Source organism: Hyphopichia burtonii (assembly GCF_001661395.1).
Source record: "Hyphopichia burtonii NRRL Y-1933 unplaced genomic scaffold HYPBUscaffold_8, whole genome shotgun sequence".
Taxonomy (NCBI): domain Eukaryota; kingdom Fungi; phylum Ascomycota; class Pichiomycetes; order Serinales; family Debaryomycetaceae; genus Hyphopichia; species Hyphopichia burtonii.
Window position 1 is genome coordinate 439,071 of NW_017963735.1, and position 16,207 is coordinate 455,277.

Here is a 16,207-nt window from a genome sequence, read left to right on the forward strand (position 1 = left end):
TGAAGCAACATTTTAGCCGCCAAAGAAAATGAATACCTTCTTCTTTTCCATTAAACCTTGATATTACAACCGACTGATCATGGGAACAGCCCAATGGGACTTGGAGTCGGTTGCGCAGGTACGTTATTTGGGAAGTTTTGCTATGCCGCCGGGAGAGTGCTAACAAAAGGTTATAGAACATTGAAAAACTCTACTCATCCAGTGATCCATCGGAAATTAACTCCACTCAGAAGTCATTACAAGAAATCCAGAGGTCCTCGTATGGGTATGACTTAGCAAACTCGTTATTGAATACTCCTTTGAAAAACTGTAAGTATTTTGGTGCTTTGACTTTTACTGTATTTATAAATAACCATTTATCATTATCCAATTCATCATCAAAAGATGATGATGAAATTAACAATAATACCGTTTTGTTAGAAAAATTGATTCATGATTTGCAGTTACACCTATTTAACTTGATTCAAACCGACTTGAATCAAAACTTATTCATTATAAGGAAATTACTATCAAATTTATCCCAAATATTTATCTCAAATTATAAACATTATCAAAATCCAATTGATACTTTATTAAAAGTTATTTTGTCTTTGGATGGATTAGATAATGAACACGATATTGAGCGAACCATCTCTTTCTTACCGGAAGATCATGTTAATTTGATTCTTGTTTTTTACACCATTTTAATCGAAGATATTTCGAAAAAATTGGATTCAAATGATTCATTGATACACAGCTTCATCTATGATTCAATCTTTGAGAAATTTAACTCCATTTTATCTTATTTAAACCATCTAATACTAGACAGTAATCAAAAATTACCATCCTCAATTCATTCATTAACTCTTTCCACTATAAATTCTTGGGTCTCTTATATATCTATCGCTGAACAAATATCTTCAGTAAGATACTCTCATCAGGATGTGCAAAATATCATCCAATTCATATTCATACCTTTTCTTAATCCTTCTTTTGCTTCTTTACCAATTGAAGATATGGATTTTGACCTTTCAAATCAATCGATTTCTGTCTTGACAGAAATTTTGGAAATCAACCCTTCTATGTTGAATAATGATTCTAAAAATTTCTTAAAATCTTTATTCTTCGAAAATAATCATTGGGGAGTTCACTTTTTAGATATTGTGGTTTTCAATAATGATAATAGAGAAATTTATCAAGATGAAGTCTCAACTTTTATAAATTTAATCATCATTTTTGTCCAATTAGATATTTTAAGGTTTTCCAAAAATTTATTAGAAGGTGACTCTCAACATATCTTATCGATAATAATTAAACTTACTGATATACCGGGAATTCCAATCATTGAAGAATCAATAAGTGAACTATTATTAGGATTCTGGGAAGAGCTAGCTAGCATTTTTGTTGATGATGAAGAAACTTTTAAAACTTATTTTGAACAATTAGATAATCAGAGTTATGTCGAAAATTTCAATCTGGAAATTACTAAAATTTTCAACCAAGTTTGTTCAATTTATTGGCTGAAAATTCATTTAATTCCTTTTGAAGTTTTGAAAAATTCAAAATCAGAATTCTTGAATTATCGTCATAACGTGGCCGATTTTTTCATTCTAATATACTCCTTATTGAAATTGCCCTTTTATGAAAATTTATGCCTAGATGTTACTAACAACTTGTTACTAGCTGAATCAAACCCTGAAAAATTGATCAATATCGAAGCAACCCTCTACTTGTTATTCAAAATTAATGAAGATTGTACTTTCTATGAATCTCAATCAAAAAATCTTCTTCCTTTTACTAAAATAATCTTTGAAAATAACTTATTAAACATATATAATATGTTACCAATAGAAGTTGGTTTGAATCAATACCATTATTCAACTTTGATAAATTACCTATCGTCATGTCAATTTTTTTTGAAAACTGAAATTGGTAAGAACTATTTAGGTGACATATTTGATTTACTTTTTTCAATCATCCTTAAGACTTTGAATAATGATGCTTTATCTTCATTATCGTTGATTACTTCGAAAACAATTTTAAAAATTTGTCAAGAATGTCGTACCAACTTGGTTTCCTTCTTACCTAATTTAGAAGTTATACTTATTGAAATCTTAAAAAACCAACAATTAGACCATTTAATTAGACAAAGGTTATTCAATTCCTATGCTTCGATTGCTCAATGTTTGAAAGATCCTAATGAATTCGGCTTGATCTTAAGTCGAATTTTGGAGCTTATCAATCAAACTTCATTAAAAATGTTGGGTTCCTCTGATAGCCTTAACGAAGACCAAGAAGATTACTTAATTTCTATCCTTTCTTGTGTCCTTGAAATTGGTAAAGGTTGTCAATTACCTGATGAACCGGAAGATTTATATTCTCAATCAGAACAACTTGCCATCAATGACTATTGGTTGAATGATAATTTGCATATTAAGAATGTTGTTGTATCAATAATAGAACAATATTCTCTCAATCATTCACAATTCTCCCAAAATTCTACAGTCACAGAAAGATGCTGCTTAATATTGAAAACTGGTTTGGGAGAACCTCTACATGGACCATTCACTTTCGATAATGATACTATTTTTCAATATTTAATCACTAAAATGAATCAATTGACCAATGTTGATTCAGTTCCACATATATACTCATTGATCGAAACTGTCATAATAATCAATTTCAAAGATTTAGATGATTCTTTAATTAACAACCTAATTGAAAAAGTGTTTACTAATCATTTACAATTACTAAAATCCGATCCAGATTTGATTAAATGTTCAATTGATTTATTCTCCACTATTTTAGAAAGAAAGCCGTCCTTGATTTTGATGTCACCAATTTTCAATGAGATAGTCTTAGCCTTTGCTATTGAAGGTTTAAACGCCAAAGAAACTTTCATTATCAAATCAGTACTGAAATTTTGGGTTAATTTAATTAGTTTGAAAAAGGGTAAATTACCTGATCATGAAAGAATAAATGACTTATTTCAAACCAATGAAATTTTCACAGAATTTTTTCTTAAAAATTTGCTAAAATCTTTTTTGACAACTTCAAGATCGAACTTGGACTCATATTATCCAATTTTCAGACAATTGATCGGTAAATTCCCATTAGTTCTTAAAAAGAAGCTTATATATATATTAGCTAACGATCATGAAATCATTAACCGCGATAAAATAAGTGAAAAATCATTGGAAACTTTCATCAATCAATTAATGGTTACAAGAGGTCAAAGATCTGCCAATGAAGTTTTGAAAAAATTTTGGTTAGCAGTCAATGGGCTTATTGAATTCAACCAACAAAGCTTTTAATTTTTTTTATTTTTTTTTTTTTGACTTTTTTGCATCATCTTTTTTTTTTTTTTTTTTGCCTTTTTACATTATGTAAATATTGAAAAATATGTATTAAAGTATTATACAAAACAGTAGACGATTCACATAGAAGAAGAAAAAAATTGGAAGTCATAACAATAATTCGAAAAAATTAGATATATAATCGAGTAAAAAATCAAAGAACTGATTCTAATTGTTTTGCTAAGAACTCACTTTCGGTATTATAATCAATATCAAAAATACCAGCAACAGTGAATCTTATTCTAAGTTCATTATTGAAAGAATCTTGAGTTGCTTTTATTCTGAAACCATATTCATTCATTATAAGATTATTTGTGATTTGGTTAAAAGCATGTTCATCGTTGGCCTTCAAGTTAACCATTTCATCAGCGGATTTTTTGAAGATTCTTTCAGCATCAGCATCAAACAAAGTGACCCAAATTTGACCGGTATGATCAGTTATTGAGCAGTTGATGATATATCTATAGTGAGGTTGATTGTAAGTGATATTACATTTTTCACATCTCCAAGTACTTTCATTTTCTTCGATAATTTTTCTATTACAAGTAGTAACATTTTCACCTCTTTGAACTTCGTTAATACAAGCAGGGTAAGCAATATTAGAAGTTTTAAAGTAATTAATACAAGCTTTTGTATTGAAATAATCTGGTTTTTCATTTTTACCCAAATTTTCATCTTGAACTTGAAGAATAGATTTACGATCATTTAAAAATGAATTACCAGCAGATTTTTCAACTTTCAAAGTTTGGAAGCTTTCATTAATACCTTCGCTATCATACCAACCTTTCAAAGAATAAGATTCATTAACATCAGGATTTAAGACCATATTACCAGCAGGGGTTAAACTTAAAGATCTACCACCGAAATCATTAGCCTTAACACCTTTAAAAGCAAGTACGGAACCGGTCGGGACGTTGAATTCTTCGGCAACTTTATTCCATAAGGTAACGTCGATTGCATAATTAGAGTTATCAACAATGGTGACATTTCTTTTTTGGAATGGTTTACCAGTAGATTTAGCAGTCATTTCTTCACAATTATTAACATTTTTCAAAACCCCGATAACATCAAGAATAGAATTAGCTTCTACTGATTCTATTTGATTCAATTTAGTAAAATTGAAATTGATTTTAGGAACATCAGCAGTATCGAAACATTCAGTGATTTGAGTATCTCTTCCTAAATTTAATTCATAAGTATGACTTAAATTACTAAAATTTGGTTTTGATGGAACAACTCTCGCTTTGGTGACATAGTAGACTTTATCTTCCTGTAATAATTCAAAGAACTTATCGGCATCTTCATTGAAAGAAGTGGCTCTAATTTCATCTGATTCATCTAAGAAATTCACATTGAATAATCTTCCTTCACCACGTTGATTAGACCATCTTCTCATGTCCCCTTTATAGGATACTCTAGCTTTAATGGTCCATCTATTTGAGAAAGGTGAGATCGACTCAATTGGACAAATAGGACCATGGTTGGCAGGAGGTTGTTGTTGTTGTTGTTGTTGTTGTTGCTGAGGTTGTCTTACTTGTTGCGGTTTAGAGTCAACATTTAATGCAACCGCTGGAATATCAGGACCGGCACCAACTTTGGCATTTGCTTGGGCAACCAAGTCATCCGCAGGGTTCTGGTCATAATAAGTATCACAGGGAACTGCATTTTCGGAGATTTTATCAGCTTTTGGAACTTTAACTTCAAGATCATTAATGATCATCACTCTTTTCTTAGTTTTGGCAATGGTATAACTTTTCAAAAGAATAATTGAAAATCTGGAAAAACCATTACTTTCCAAGTAGTTATTATTATTCTGATCAACAACAGCATGGATACTATAAGCACCGTCAGAAACAATAAGTCGATACTTTTTATCAGTATTTTGTTCTTGAAGAATCTTGGAGTTTTGAACTTGAGCAACAATGGGTTTACCTTGCCATTTATGGTTATCCTTGACGGAAAGTAACTCCTTGAGACTTCCAGGCACTATACCGTAATCTTGAGGTTGCATTTTAGATCAACTATTGAATGATTGAAAGAGAAGAAGTAGGAAACTGTTGATTTTACTACGCGCTTGCCAATTTTTTAAAAGAAAAAGACGCGTAGGCAAATGGCGAGCACTACACCCATACACCAGGCATATAAAGACTAGCTTTTATTAAATTTTATATACAATAACTAATATTGAAGGGAAAAGAACTGAAGATAGGAATATATGGAGACAAGAGAGAAGATGCAAGCGTAGAGAGAAAATTATAATTTAGCTTCAACCCCAACAACACTGAACAATTCATCTTTTTCATTGATTTTAACTGCACCTGATTTTAATAAGGCTTTGGTTAAATCATTAATTAAATCATCGATATTTTCAATTCCGATACAAAGACGAATCAAGTCCTCAGGGAAGTCACGTTCTTCTCTAGTTTTAGCGTCGATGGAAGCATGGGACATTTTACAAGGCATGGAGATTAAAGAATTAACACAACCAAAACTAACAGCTATACCAAAAATGTCAGTATTTTCAACAATTTTTTCAGAGGTTTTAATTGAACCGGTTTCAAAACTAAGAACTGCCCCGCTACCTTTGCACATGGATTGATGCAAGTGGTATTGAGGATGGGATTTGATTCCCGGATATCTAACTTTGAATCCAATTGATTGTAAGAATTCTGCAATTTTAATACAGTTGGCTTGTTGTCTTTCAATTCTAATAGCCAAAGTTCTTAAACCTCTGGACAATAACCAAGAATCAAATGGAGACAAGCCGCAGCCGGTTGAATTGATCACGTAGTAAACTTGTTCTGCTAACTTAGAATCTCTAACAGCAATGATCCCCGCCATAAGATCGTGATGACCGTTTAAATACTTGGTGGCTGATTCATATTGGATATCAACACCTAAATCCAAAGGAGTCATCAAGATAGGAGACATCATGGTATTATCAAAGACAACAACCACGTTTGGATTGACCTGATGGGCATAATCAGCAATTGCTTTAACATCAACAACCTTAATTAATGGATTAGTTGGACTTTCCAAAAAAATCATCTTGGTAGACGAGCTAATTTTGGATTTGATAAGCTCAGTATTGGTAGTATCATAATGATGAACTTTCAAGTCTCCTTTAGAGTTGAGATAATTCAATAATCGATTAGTACCCCCATATAAATCATCACCCGCAATAACTTCATCCCCTGGCTTTAAAAGTCTGGTGATAACGTCAAGACATCCCATCCCACTAGTGACAGCAAAAGTATAGTTTGCCTTCATGATTCTAGCCATATGGTTTTGTAAATAAGTTCTTGTTGGGTTCCCCGATCTAGTATAGTCATATTCTCCCATATTAGATAACGAAGGCTGTTTGAAAGTAGCTGACTGGTATAACGGAGCAACCGACGCATTGTATTGATCACTGGACTTGTTGAAAACCAACTCGGTTTCTAAAGAATAACTCTTAGGGGCCATCTTAGATATAAATCAGATATAAATGAGTAAGAGTTGAGAAGTAGAAGTTAATAACAGTTAATAAGTGAATATTTCAAAAATTTCGCTGGTTTCTCAGATTTTTCTTTTTTTTTTTTTTGTTTTGTTAGCAAATTGCATCATTTCTGCTGATAGTGAGTCAGAGTATGCAGTATATTGAGCTATACAGACTATATAAGGTCTATTCAATCATCCACTTATATTTATTGATGCCGTTGAAATGGAAGTTGTGCAGTTCACCGTAACACAAGCAGTAGTGCTTGAAAAGGAGTCTAATCTCTTCTAGTTCATCGATTAGTTCTAACCGGTTGATACGGTTCAATTCAGTGGTACTAATCCACTCTTTATTAGATAAACTGCCAGAGTAGCCGGCAATATCACTAGTATCGGTGAGCTTAACGTTGTTGAGACCGATGGTATCGCGAAAGAAGCTATGTCTAGTGGTTAGGTTTGGATACTTATGGAAAGTATGTAAATCAATACCTCTATTTGATAAATTTTGAGTCATGGTTTCACCAAATGCATCATTTAAAGACATTGGTTCATAGATTAAATAGCATCTTTTATCAAGTTTGTTTTTCCAGTAGCTCATGATGTCTTCATTTTCCTTGGGGGTAAGATAACAAAGGACACATTCACTCAAGATGAGGGTTGGGGTATCTTTATCGATGTAGTCTTCATTCAACTGGTCCAACTCTCTCAAGTCGAATCCAATCAAATGATACTTGGCGGTATGCAACTCGCTCTCCAATTGAACAAACTCTTCTTTGGTGCCAATTTCTTTGGCTTCAGCGGTATCACCAATCAATTTTTTCAATTCTTCGTCATTTTCAATTGCCAATTTCTTTATTTTAACCGATTCCGGGAAATCAAACTCAATGTACTTGATATTCTCCTGGTACTTTTCAAACACTCTGAAGCACCGCGTGTCGGAGCCTCCTCCCAACGAAATGATTTGCACTTGTTTGAATTCCTTGATGAACTCTTCCACCACTAAATCGATGACTTTTGTCCGCAAATAAGTTCCTCTATTTATCAATGGCAATTTCTGCTCATTAAAGACCGATCTAAGTGTTCTCCCTGCTGACAATTGAGAGTACCCTTTGCAAAACTGTAAATGATTTTGATAAGAGGCTATTATCTTATTAATGTAGTTATCGGCCGGTTGGAAATATGACTTGTTATTGGTGCTGTAACGACAGCTGAGCGCATCCAAATCGGTGGCTCGTATTATCTTATCTCTTTTCTCGCTAGGCGATAACATGCTAATTGAATAGTAATAGCTTTTAATGCTGGGTTAATGCTGATTACTTCTACTTTAATGGTGTCTTTTTCTGTTTGGGTGTTGCACTACATTTTTTTACTGCAAACTATAAACCTTATGATTATGATTTTATGATTTTCTAATGATGATCCACCAGTTATCTTTTTCGTATCCTTCTTCGACGATGGTGCAGTTACCTGCCCTGAGGGCATTTTCATGTAATTCTCCTTTTTTGTACAAGTGATAATATCTGTATTTGATGTCTTTTTCTTCTTCTTTTACTTCTTCTTCTTTTACTTCTTCTTGTTTTACTTCTTCTTCTTTTATTTCCTTATCTCTTCTTCTTCTTCTTGGCTTGTCCTTCTTGGGCTGTTTCTTCTGCAAAACCCACGGTATCAATATATCCTGGTCATCTCCTTCCTTGTATCCTCTTCTGGAATTTTCTTGCTCCAAGGCCCAACAATACACTAATAACTCTCCTCCAGTTCTTAACTTACCAAGTATATGTTGTATTGCCTGCACTCTTCTCTCTTCTGTGGTGAAGTGATGAATCACCGCGATAGATATAGCAAAATCAAATCGATTGTCTTGATGAGGTAAACTCAATCCATCGGCAACCCCAAGATTATATTTATTTGCAGATACTTCTTTACCACACCCTATCAACCCATCTGACCGATCGGTCCCAATCATAAACAACTTATCGTTCACTCCCAAATACTTCCCGTTCCCACATCCAACATCTATTCCTATCGAGTAGTCTTGACGGTTTTGTAAAAACTTCTCAACTATTGGCCATGGCTTATACCGGGTCTGCGAGAAATGGGATGCAATCTCATTATACACCAGGTGGACGTGTTCTTGTTCTTGTAATTCCGGGTCCTCCTCTGACACCTCCTTTCTCAATGATGTTACTGCCATGACGATCGTACTACTATCGGTTGGTTGATTTCTTAATCTTCTTCAAAGTATTTTTTTTTGTAAGGCATCGAAAATATTTCCGGTGGAGTATTGTCACGTGCTTTGGATAGTCGTATTGGCCGGTTTACACTGGATTGCCCTCGAAACTCCCAAGTTCAAATCGATTGAACACGGTACAAAGGCTGTTTCTTGATTATCTTTCTTTAATCAGAACAAGTGAAACATGACAAACTCCCGGTCGTTGGTCCTCTTGGTGGTGTTGGCTGCTGCACTTGTGCCCGTATTGCTAAACTATTTCCTTACAAGCCCCACACAAATACAGACTTTTCAAAATTTGAAAAATTATTTGCAAACTGATGCCAACATTACTATACCAATCTCTTTAAGATTTGGAGACGCAGGGTTTCAATTCCCAGATTTGGTGGAAGCGTCACAGATCCAAGTTGACTTTGATATCCAAGAACGAATGAAGGGCAAATTTTTCCCAAAGATAAAGCTAGTCAACGACTTAATACCAAATAGAAATATCAGTATTGAATATGAAAAAGATGATAAATATGTGGTGGAATTACTTCTATCTGACGAGAATTCGGTTATCGTAGATGAAGCAGCCTATAAAGCATTTGCTCTTTATACTATGCGTGCTGTTCATGCCAATGATTTACCATTTTATATTGCCCAAATTATCAACTATAATTTATTAGCACCGGATATGAGAACTTTCCACTATGGATTAAATCATACTTTTGATTACTCTCGTGAAATGGTTATCAACTTCATCTACATTGGTGATAAAGTGGTTCCCGAACAAGTTAAAAATCATACCAGTACCCAATTCAAATACTTTGATAACTTTAAAAATTTCACCAATGTCACATTAACTTACCAGGCCCACAACCAGTCCATGGGTAAAATTCCGGAAAACTTGCAATACTCTTCCAAGTTCAATCGTAATATTTACTTGGCCGATAAGTCCCCTATTCAGACCTTGTACGCTAATAAAGTATACTCCCTCAACCTCAACTCAAGCGACTCTATCGATGAATTAGACAAAGTTTTTTTGGAAAACTATGAGATTATCCGGAAAAATCTCTTCATTTCGAATAAACCAACGGAAAACATTGCCATAAAAGTCCTTGCCATAACCCGCTATCATACTCTATTGGGTTTAATATCCTCAATTGATGAATTTATTAGAATTTTACAATTGCAAAAAGACATTGATTTGACAGATCTCACCACTCATTTCTACCAATTAGTCGACGAATTGGAACAAACTGTTTATCCAAATGACTGGTTTAACCTTCTTTATAAGACCAAGTCTCTATACGATGAACTATGTAAGATTATATAGTGTATAGATATATTTATATAGATCTTTATATATGGGTACTGCATATAACCGGGCACTCTCTTTATTTCATACACTTTTTTCTGACAAAAGTCAGTTTATACCAACAGCTAATTAGAGTACCTTAAGAATGTCCGACTTGGAAAGACAGTTGGTTGATGATGGATACCAGAGCGATGTCAGTCTCGAAGAAGAAGATGAAGAATTGATATGGCGTGTCTTTTATAGTCCATTGGAAGAACGGGCCCGTCAGAATGAAGAACCCAGTTTATCTGATGAGGAAAGTGACGAAGAAAACGACGATGATGTGGATGTGGACGAAGATCTTACCGACTTATCTGATATAGACGACCCCGAGCTTGTTGCCAAATATCGGGAACTCAAACAATCCAACATCACCGATGATTTATCAGAAGAGCAAGAAAGAAGACTTTTATTATCGAGTTTTACTGAAGAACAAATGGAAAAATACGAAGCTTTTAGACGTACTACTGTTAACAAGCCTGGTGTTAAGAAAATAGTAAACTCGGTTTTGGGCCACTCGATTCCTCAAAACGTAGCTGTTGTTTTGGCAGGTTTATCAAAGCTGCTTTTGGGTGAATTAATCACTAGAGCATTTGAAGTTCAAGAAAGAGAGTTCAAAGCAAAATTAATAATGGATATTGATAATAAGAAGAAACAGAAACGTAAGATCCTCAAAAGTTTAGAAGAAGGAAGAGAAATTGAGGTGGATCATAAGCCTTTAGTATACGCTGGTGATTTCAAACAACCTTTGAAACCTGAACATATTCAAGAAGCCTGGAGATTATACAAGCTAGAAAATAGCAGTGTGTTCAATGCTCAATGGAGGAGGCAAGGTGAAGCAGATGGTAGATTCTTCCGGTAAAATCCCTGCAAAAATTAACGAAAGTCATGAATAGCTTTTTCAACTCTGTACAATAAGTGTAATATATAGCTCTACTAAATATTTCAAACATAATCATTATACATTCAATTAAATACATAAACATAAACAAAGGTAATCGGATTTAACACCTTAGTGAGTGGCAGAAACACCAACTTTTTCAATGTATTCTTCCACAGAAAGTGGTTGATACTTAACTTCCAAGTTCTTAGCAATGGCAGCACCCAACTCAGGATCAATTAATCCCCACATTAAAGGAACACGTTCTTTAACTTCAGGAATGGAAATAGTGGAAGCGTGACCGCTGATATTTTCAATAAATTCTTTTCTATCTTGGTCGCTGAAAACCTTCTTATACAAGTTTCTTGGTTGTTCAACATCAAGTTCACTAAAACCAGAAATATAATCATAACTCTTTAACCAGATTTTTTCTTCGTGGGCTCTCTTTGCTTGTTCTGCTTGTAAAATAGTGTACTTGTCTTGAGCTGCTTTACCAACAACACCATGGAATTTGCAATCTTCCTTTGGTGGTAAGCCATTGGTATATTTAGTTGGGTCACTACCAGCAGCGTGAATTGGACAGGAAGTACTCATATAGTTTGGTCTGTAACCTTGGTTATCAAAGGCTGCAAAACCATCTCTTTGGAAGTTACCAGCCAAAAATGGACAACCAGAGTTAGAATCGAAAGTTCTAGGTTTATTGGTTGGTAATTGTTGATAATTAGCCCCCAATCTGTGACGATGAGTATCAGAATAAGAATATAATCTGGATTGTAAGACTGGGTCATTGGAAGGTTCTAAACCAGGGACCAAATGAGCTGGAGAAAAGGCAAGTTGTTCAATTTCAGCAAAAAAGTTGGTTGGATTTTGATCCAAAACAATACGACCAAACTTTCTTAATGGAAATTCCTTATGAGGCCAAACTTTAGTTAAATCATTAACAGAATAGCGGAATTCTTCAGCTTGTTTAGGAGTCATAGTTTGAACATAACAAGTGTAGGAAGGATATTTACCATTAGCAATTCTTTGGTATAAATCTTGGTGATGTAATTCAGGAGAAAAACCAGCTTTGATATGACTTTCTTCCTCAGTGAAACCTTCAAAGTTACCTTGATCAGCAATGACATGGAATTGAACATAGTTCATTTCACCTTTATCATTAATGAACTTGAAGGTGTGGCCAGAGTAAGCATTCATTTGAGCCCAACTATGGGGGCATCCTCTTCTACCAAACATGTAAGCGACTTGGTGCATAGCTTCAGGGTTTTGAGTCCAGTAGTCCCAAGCATGAGTGGAATCAGTATAATGATTCAAATTAGTTGATGGGTCTCTCTTTTGAGTATGGATAAATCTAGTAAACTTGATTGGATCTCTAATGAAAAACACGGGAGTGTTATTGAAAACCCAATCCATATTACCAATGTCAGTTTTGAATTTGATGGCAAAACCTCTTGGGTCTCTAAGAGTATCAGCAGCACCTTTTTCACCACCGACGGTGGAAAATCTAATTGATAAAGGACATTTATAACCAACCGATTGGAATGGTCTAGCATAAGTAAGGTCCGACAAGGAATCAGTCAATTCAAAATAACCGTGAGCACCACCACCTTTAGCATGAACAACTCTTTCGGGAATTCTTTCAGCATCAAAGTGGGAAAGATCATCGATCAAGTGGAAATCTTGAAGTAAAAGTGGACCACCCGGGCCTGCAGTTTGGGCACCATAAGGATGGTGAGTGTAAGGAACCCCATTAGAAGTAGCATAAACAGCAGGGTCAGTAGGCTTTTGCATTAATTGTTCAGCAATCATTTTAATCAATTGTATTTGACGAAATTGATGTTTGATGGAAACAAAACTTTGCTGAACTCAGGAAAATACTTCCGTTTTATATCCTACAAATATAAAATTATTCATCATGCAAAGGTTCTGGAATAGTTAGACATTTGTCTATAAAGACAAACAAGAATCGAGCCAATTGTTGGGTGTTAAACTCAAATTAGCAATCAATAGCAAGTACAGTTATGATTGCAACCGCAAAAAAAGGCAAATTGGGTGAAAAACAAGGTCGCATTTTAGAATAAGCCATTTTAGTCCCTGGTCGATGAGGCCTCCCCTCCTACAAAGGCCTAACCCTCCAAAGAAGACAGCTCTTGTTGTCAATGGGGAACTATTGGAAAGTTCGAAGGATTATTAATAAACAGGCTGGCCGGGCCTTTTGGACAGTAGCTCAAGAAACTCGACACAGAATAGCAAAATTGCTTCACTTTTATTGCAACCTCATCTATTTTAGATTGCGTTCTGTCAACAAGTTTAATGCAGTTAGAATGGTCTCAAAATTGATTGCAGTTTGTTGGACCGTTGGCTGTCGGAAAAACCACTGGATATTCACGTCAAATGGTGTGAGGGTCTGGCCCATGTCCTGATGACCAATTTCGATTAGTTATTACCAGACGAGGTAACTTGCTGCCCTTTAGGTTGATGCATTTCGGGGTATATTTAGTGGGAGTTTAGTGCAACTCCTATTAGAAATTAGCCTCGAGCTTCTGGATGGGAATGCTAATATGTAAGCACTACAAGGTAATCTAGGCCATTATTCGAAAAGAATTGTCTATTATAAGAAAAGGTATTATAAAAAAAAGTAAATGAACAAATGTGAAGAACTGAAATGAAAATGGGGTCAAAAATTTTAACAGAAGAATTTATAAATTTTATAGTAGAATGGTTTTGATTGAAGTTCGAGTTTTTCATCAGCAATTTCTTGTTTTAATAATTCGACATCAACATCTCTTCTACCGGTATCTAAATCGATTTCTTCAAGAGGGATGAAGAAAGGATAGAAGGATTTTTTGTAAAGATTGAATAAGAACCACATAACAAGCATAAGAGGTAATGACAAACAATTTTGCCAGAAGGTAACTACATCAGCACTCTCACCAATTGGCCAAATAGAAGTCCAAATTTCTGCACAAATGACCAAGAATAAGATTATGATACCACTTATAGAACCAAATAAACCTAAAGGAGAAACAAATGCAACTTCTTCAACCCCTCTACCTTGAGCACGTAAGGCCATTCTAAATCTAACATGAGTGAAACAAATTGAACCCCAAATGAAAAAGGAAGATAATGAACAAATTGAGAAAAACCAAGTGAAGACTCTATCTTCATCTTCATAAGCAGCTAAAAATCCTAATAAACCAATAACATTAGTGAACATGATTGCAACGATTGGTCTACCTTCTTTATCGATATAATCAAACCAAGGTAATAAACCTTGAGCAGATAATGAAGCCAAAGTTCTTGAACAACCATAAACAGAAGAATTGGCCACGGAAACAATGGCCAATAAAACCACTGCATTCATGATATGAGGAACAACTTTGATACCACCATTTGAAACAGCAATAACAAATGGAGATGCAGTAATACCAGTACCATTAATCAATTGTTCATTAGTATAAGGAACCAAACAACCAATAACAATTGCAGTTAAGAAATAGAAAATGGTAATTCTCCAAAAAACTTGTTTGGTAGCTTTTGGTAAAGAGTGTCTTGGGTTAGCAGTTTCAGCAGCTGCTAAAGCAACTAATTCAGTACCACCAAAAGTGAAGGCAGCACTAATGAAGGAAGCACAAACCCCTTTAAACCCATGATTAAATGCACCAGGATTATGCCAGTACTGACCACCAATGTAACCTTGATCACCAACACCACAAATGATACAAATACCCAAGATGATAAATCCGATAACCGCAAGAATTTTGATGATTGAAATCCCCATTTCAATATCACCATAACCTCTTACCCCGAAAAGATTAACGGTAAAGATGAAAACGTAGAATACCGCCACCCAAACACAAGGATTAACTGAAGAATTCCAATATTTAATTGTCATACTACAAGCGATTAATTCTGAAGGAAATGAAATAAGCCATGAAAGGGAATAAAGGATCCCAAGGGTAAAACTCCAAGACGGATGAATCATTCTTGAAAAAAGGGAAACAAAAGAACCAGAGACTGCAAATTGAGTAGCGATTTCTGAAAGCGATAATACAACACAAAGCATGGCATAACCAATAACAATATAACCAATTAAAAACCCTGCTGGACCGGCTTGAGATAAACTGAACCCACTACCAACGAATAAACCCGAACCAATCACCCCACCAAAGGCAATCCAAAACAAATGTCTTGTTTTCAATCTTCTTGCAAGAGGATGGTTAGCAGTTGCATAAATGGATTTTTCTAATTCGGTCATTTCACTAGTATCGATTCCATCGTCTTCTAAATCGATTCTTTTAAATGAATTTGTAAATCTTTGGAAAACGTTTCCTTGTTCCACTGATTCATAGGTGTATAAAGATTCGTCTGAGTTATTGAAAGTAGATGAAGCATCATTGGCTCGACTGGAGCCTCTATAACTGTATTGGTCATGACTGGCCATCGAATCTGGCTTTGGATGATGCTGTCCTTTATCAAATGACATGATAGCTAAAGACTCAAGGATAAAAAAAAAAATCAATCCTAAAGAGAGAAAACCGTTCAAGAAATACAACTTATTAAATAAAATTTATTTCTTTAAGTAAATTTACAGTTACTAAATAAAAAGAAAAGTATTCTTTATGGTACAATCAAAAAAAACAAAGAAGATTGTTTTGATAATTTCACTCAAAACTTCATACGGTAAAAATGATCCTTTTTTCTCATATACCTTACTTAAGGCATCTAATTATACCTTGTGCATAAAGTTACTGAAGTAGTTTTTCCATGTCTGTTGTTCAGCATTTGATTGCAAAAAAAAAGTTCAGCTTCCCTCTCACCTTTTCCTTCAACTTCCTACGGACTCCTGAGTCTACCTTGTAACACTGCTCAACACTCTTCAACTCTCTTCTTCTACCTAAGGTCTATTTAGTAAGACTCCCATGTCTATAGATATTTTTATAGCACCA

The 16,207-nt window shown here is 34.5% G+C and overlaps 9 protein-coding genes across 9 annotated transcripts; 3 read left to right on the forward strand and 6 right to left on the reverse strand.

The window, feature by feature from the left end:
* Nucleotides 1-176: 176 nt before the first annotated feature.
* Nucleotides 177-3,293, forward strand: PDR6 (Pdr6p; the record flags this gene model as incomplete). Its single annotated transcript, XM_020219045.1, has 2 exons — nt 177-410; nt 444-3,293. Coding segments are annotated over 2 exons (3,084 nt in total), but the record flags the coding sequence as incomplete, so codon positions are not given.
* Nucleotides 3,294-3,457: 164 nt separating this feature from the next.
* RFA1 (replication factor A subunit protein) lies at nt 3,458-5,346 on the reverse strand (the record flags this gene model as incomplete). The annotated part of the gene is made up of 2 exons (XM_020219877.1): nt 3,458-4,868; nt 4,926-5,346. The coding sequence occupies 2 exons, from the start codon at nt 5,344-5,346 to the stop codon at nt 3,490-3,492; spliced, it is 1,800 nt and encodes a 599-aa protein (XP_020074299.1). The 3' UTR covers nt 3,458-3,489.
* A 141-nt stretch (nt 5,347-5,487) lies between these two features.
* Nucleotides 5,488-6,857, reverse strand: HYPBUDRAFT_154066 (cystathionine beta-lyase). Its single transcript, XM_020221880.1, has one exon. The coding sequence runs from the start codon at nt 6,798-6,800 to the stop codon at nt 5,589-5,591; it is 1,212 nt and encodes a 403-aa protein (XP_020074300.1). The 5' UTR covers nt 6,801-6,857; the 3' UTR covers nt 5,488-5,588.
* A 95-nt stretch (nt 6,858-6,952) lies between these two features.
* HYPBUDRAFT_129487 (leucine carboxy methyltransferase) lies at nt 6,953-8,088 on the reverse strand. Its single transcript, XM_020219405.1, has one exon. It carries the CDS (start codon nt 8,080-8,082, stop codon nt 7,000-7,002), a length of 1,083 nt encoding a protein of 360 aa, XP_020074301.1. The 5' UTR covers nt 8,083-8,088; the 3' UTR covers nt 6,953-6,999.
* A 72-nt stretch (nt 8,089-8,160) lies between these two features.
* TRM9 (tRNA (carboxymethyluridine(34)-5-O)-methyltransferase) lies at nt 8,161-9,026 on the reverse strand. Its single transcript, XM_020221881.1, has one exon. The coding sequence runs from the start codon at nt 9,001-9,003 to the stop codon at nt 8,212-8,214; it is 792 nt and encodes a 263-aa protein (XP_020074302.1). The 5' UTR covers nt 9,004-9,026; the 3' UTR covers nt 8,161-8,211.
* Nucleotides 9,027-9,370: 344 nt separating this feature from the next.
* Nucleotides 9,371-9,718, forward strand: HYPBUDRAFT_95920 (uncharacterized protein; the record flags this gene model as incomplete). The annotated part of the gene is made up of 1 exon (XM_020223957.1): nt 9,371-9,718. A coding segment is annotated over one exon (348 nt), but the record flags the coding sequence as incomplete, so codon positions are not given.
* Nucleotides 9,719-10,484: 766 nt separating this feature from the next.
* Nucleotides 10,485-11,329, forward strand: HYPBUDRAFT_168686 (uncharacterized protein; the record flags this gene model as incomplete). The annotated part of the gene is made up of 1 exon (XM_020222815.1): nt 10,485-11,329. One exon carries the CDS (start codon nt 10,485-10,487, stop codon nt 11,238-11,240), a length of 756 nt encoding a protein of 251 aa, XP_020074304.1. The 3' UTR covers nt 11,241-11,329.
* A 61-nt stretch (nt 11,330-11,390) lies between these two features.
* Nucleotides 11,391-13,067, reverse strand: HYPBUDRAFT_8150 (catalase; the record flags this gene model as incomplete). The annotated part of the gene is made up of 1 exon (XM_020223715.1): nt 11,391-13,067. The coding sequence occupies one exon, from the start codon at nt 13,065-13,067 to the stop codon at nt 11,391-11,393; it is 1,677 nt and encodes a 558-aa protein (XP_020074305.1).
* Nucleotides 13,068-13,944: 877 nt separating this feature from the next.
* On the reverse strand, nt 13,945-15,702 carry HYPBUDRAFT_158766 (amino acid permease; the record flags this gene model as incomplete). The annotated part of the gene is made up of 2 exons (XM_020222401.1): nt 13,945-15,599; nt 15,666-15,702. The coding sequence occupies 2 exons, from the start codon at nt 15,700-15,702 to the stop codon at nt 13,945-13,947; spliced, it is 1,692 nt and encodes a 563-aa protein (XP_020074306.1).
* Between the last annotated feature and the right edge of the window lie 505 nt (nt 15,703-16,207).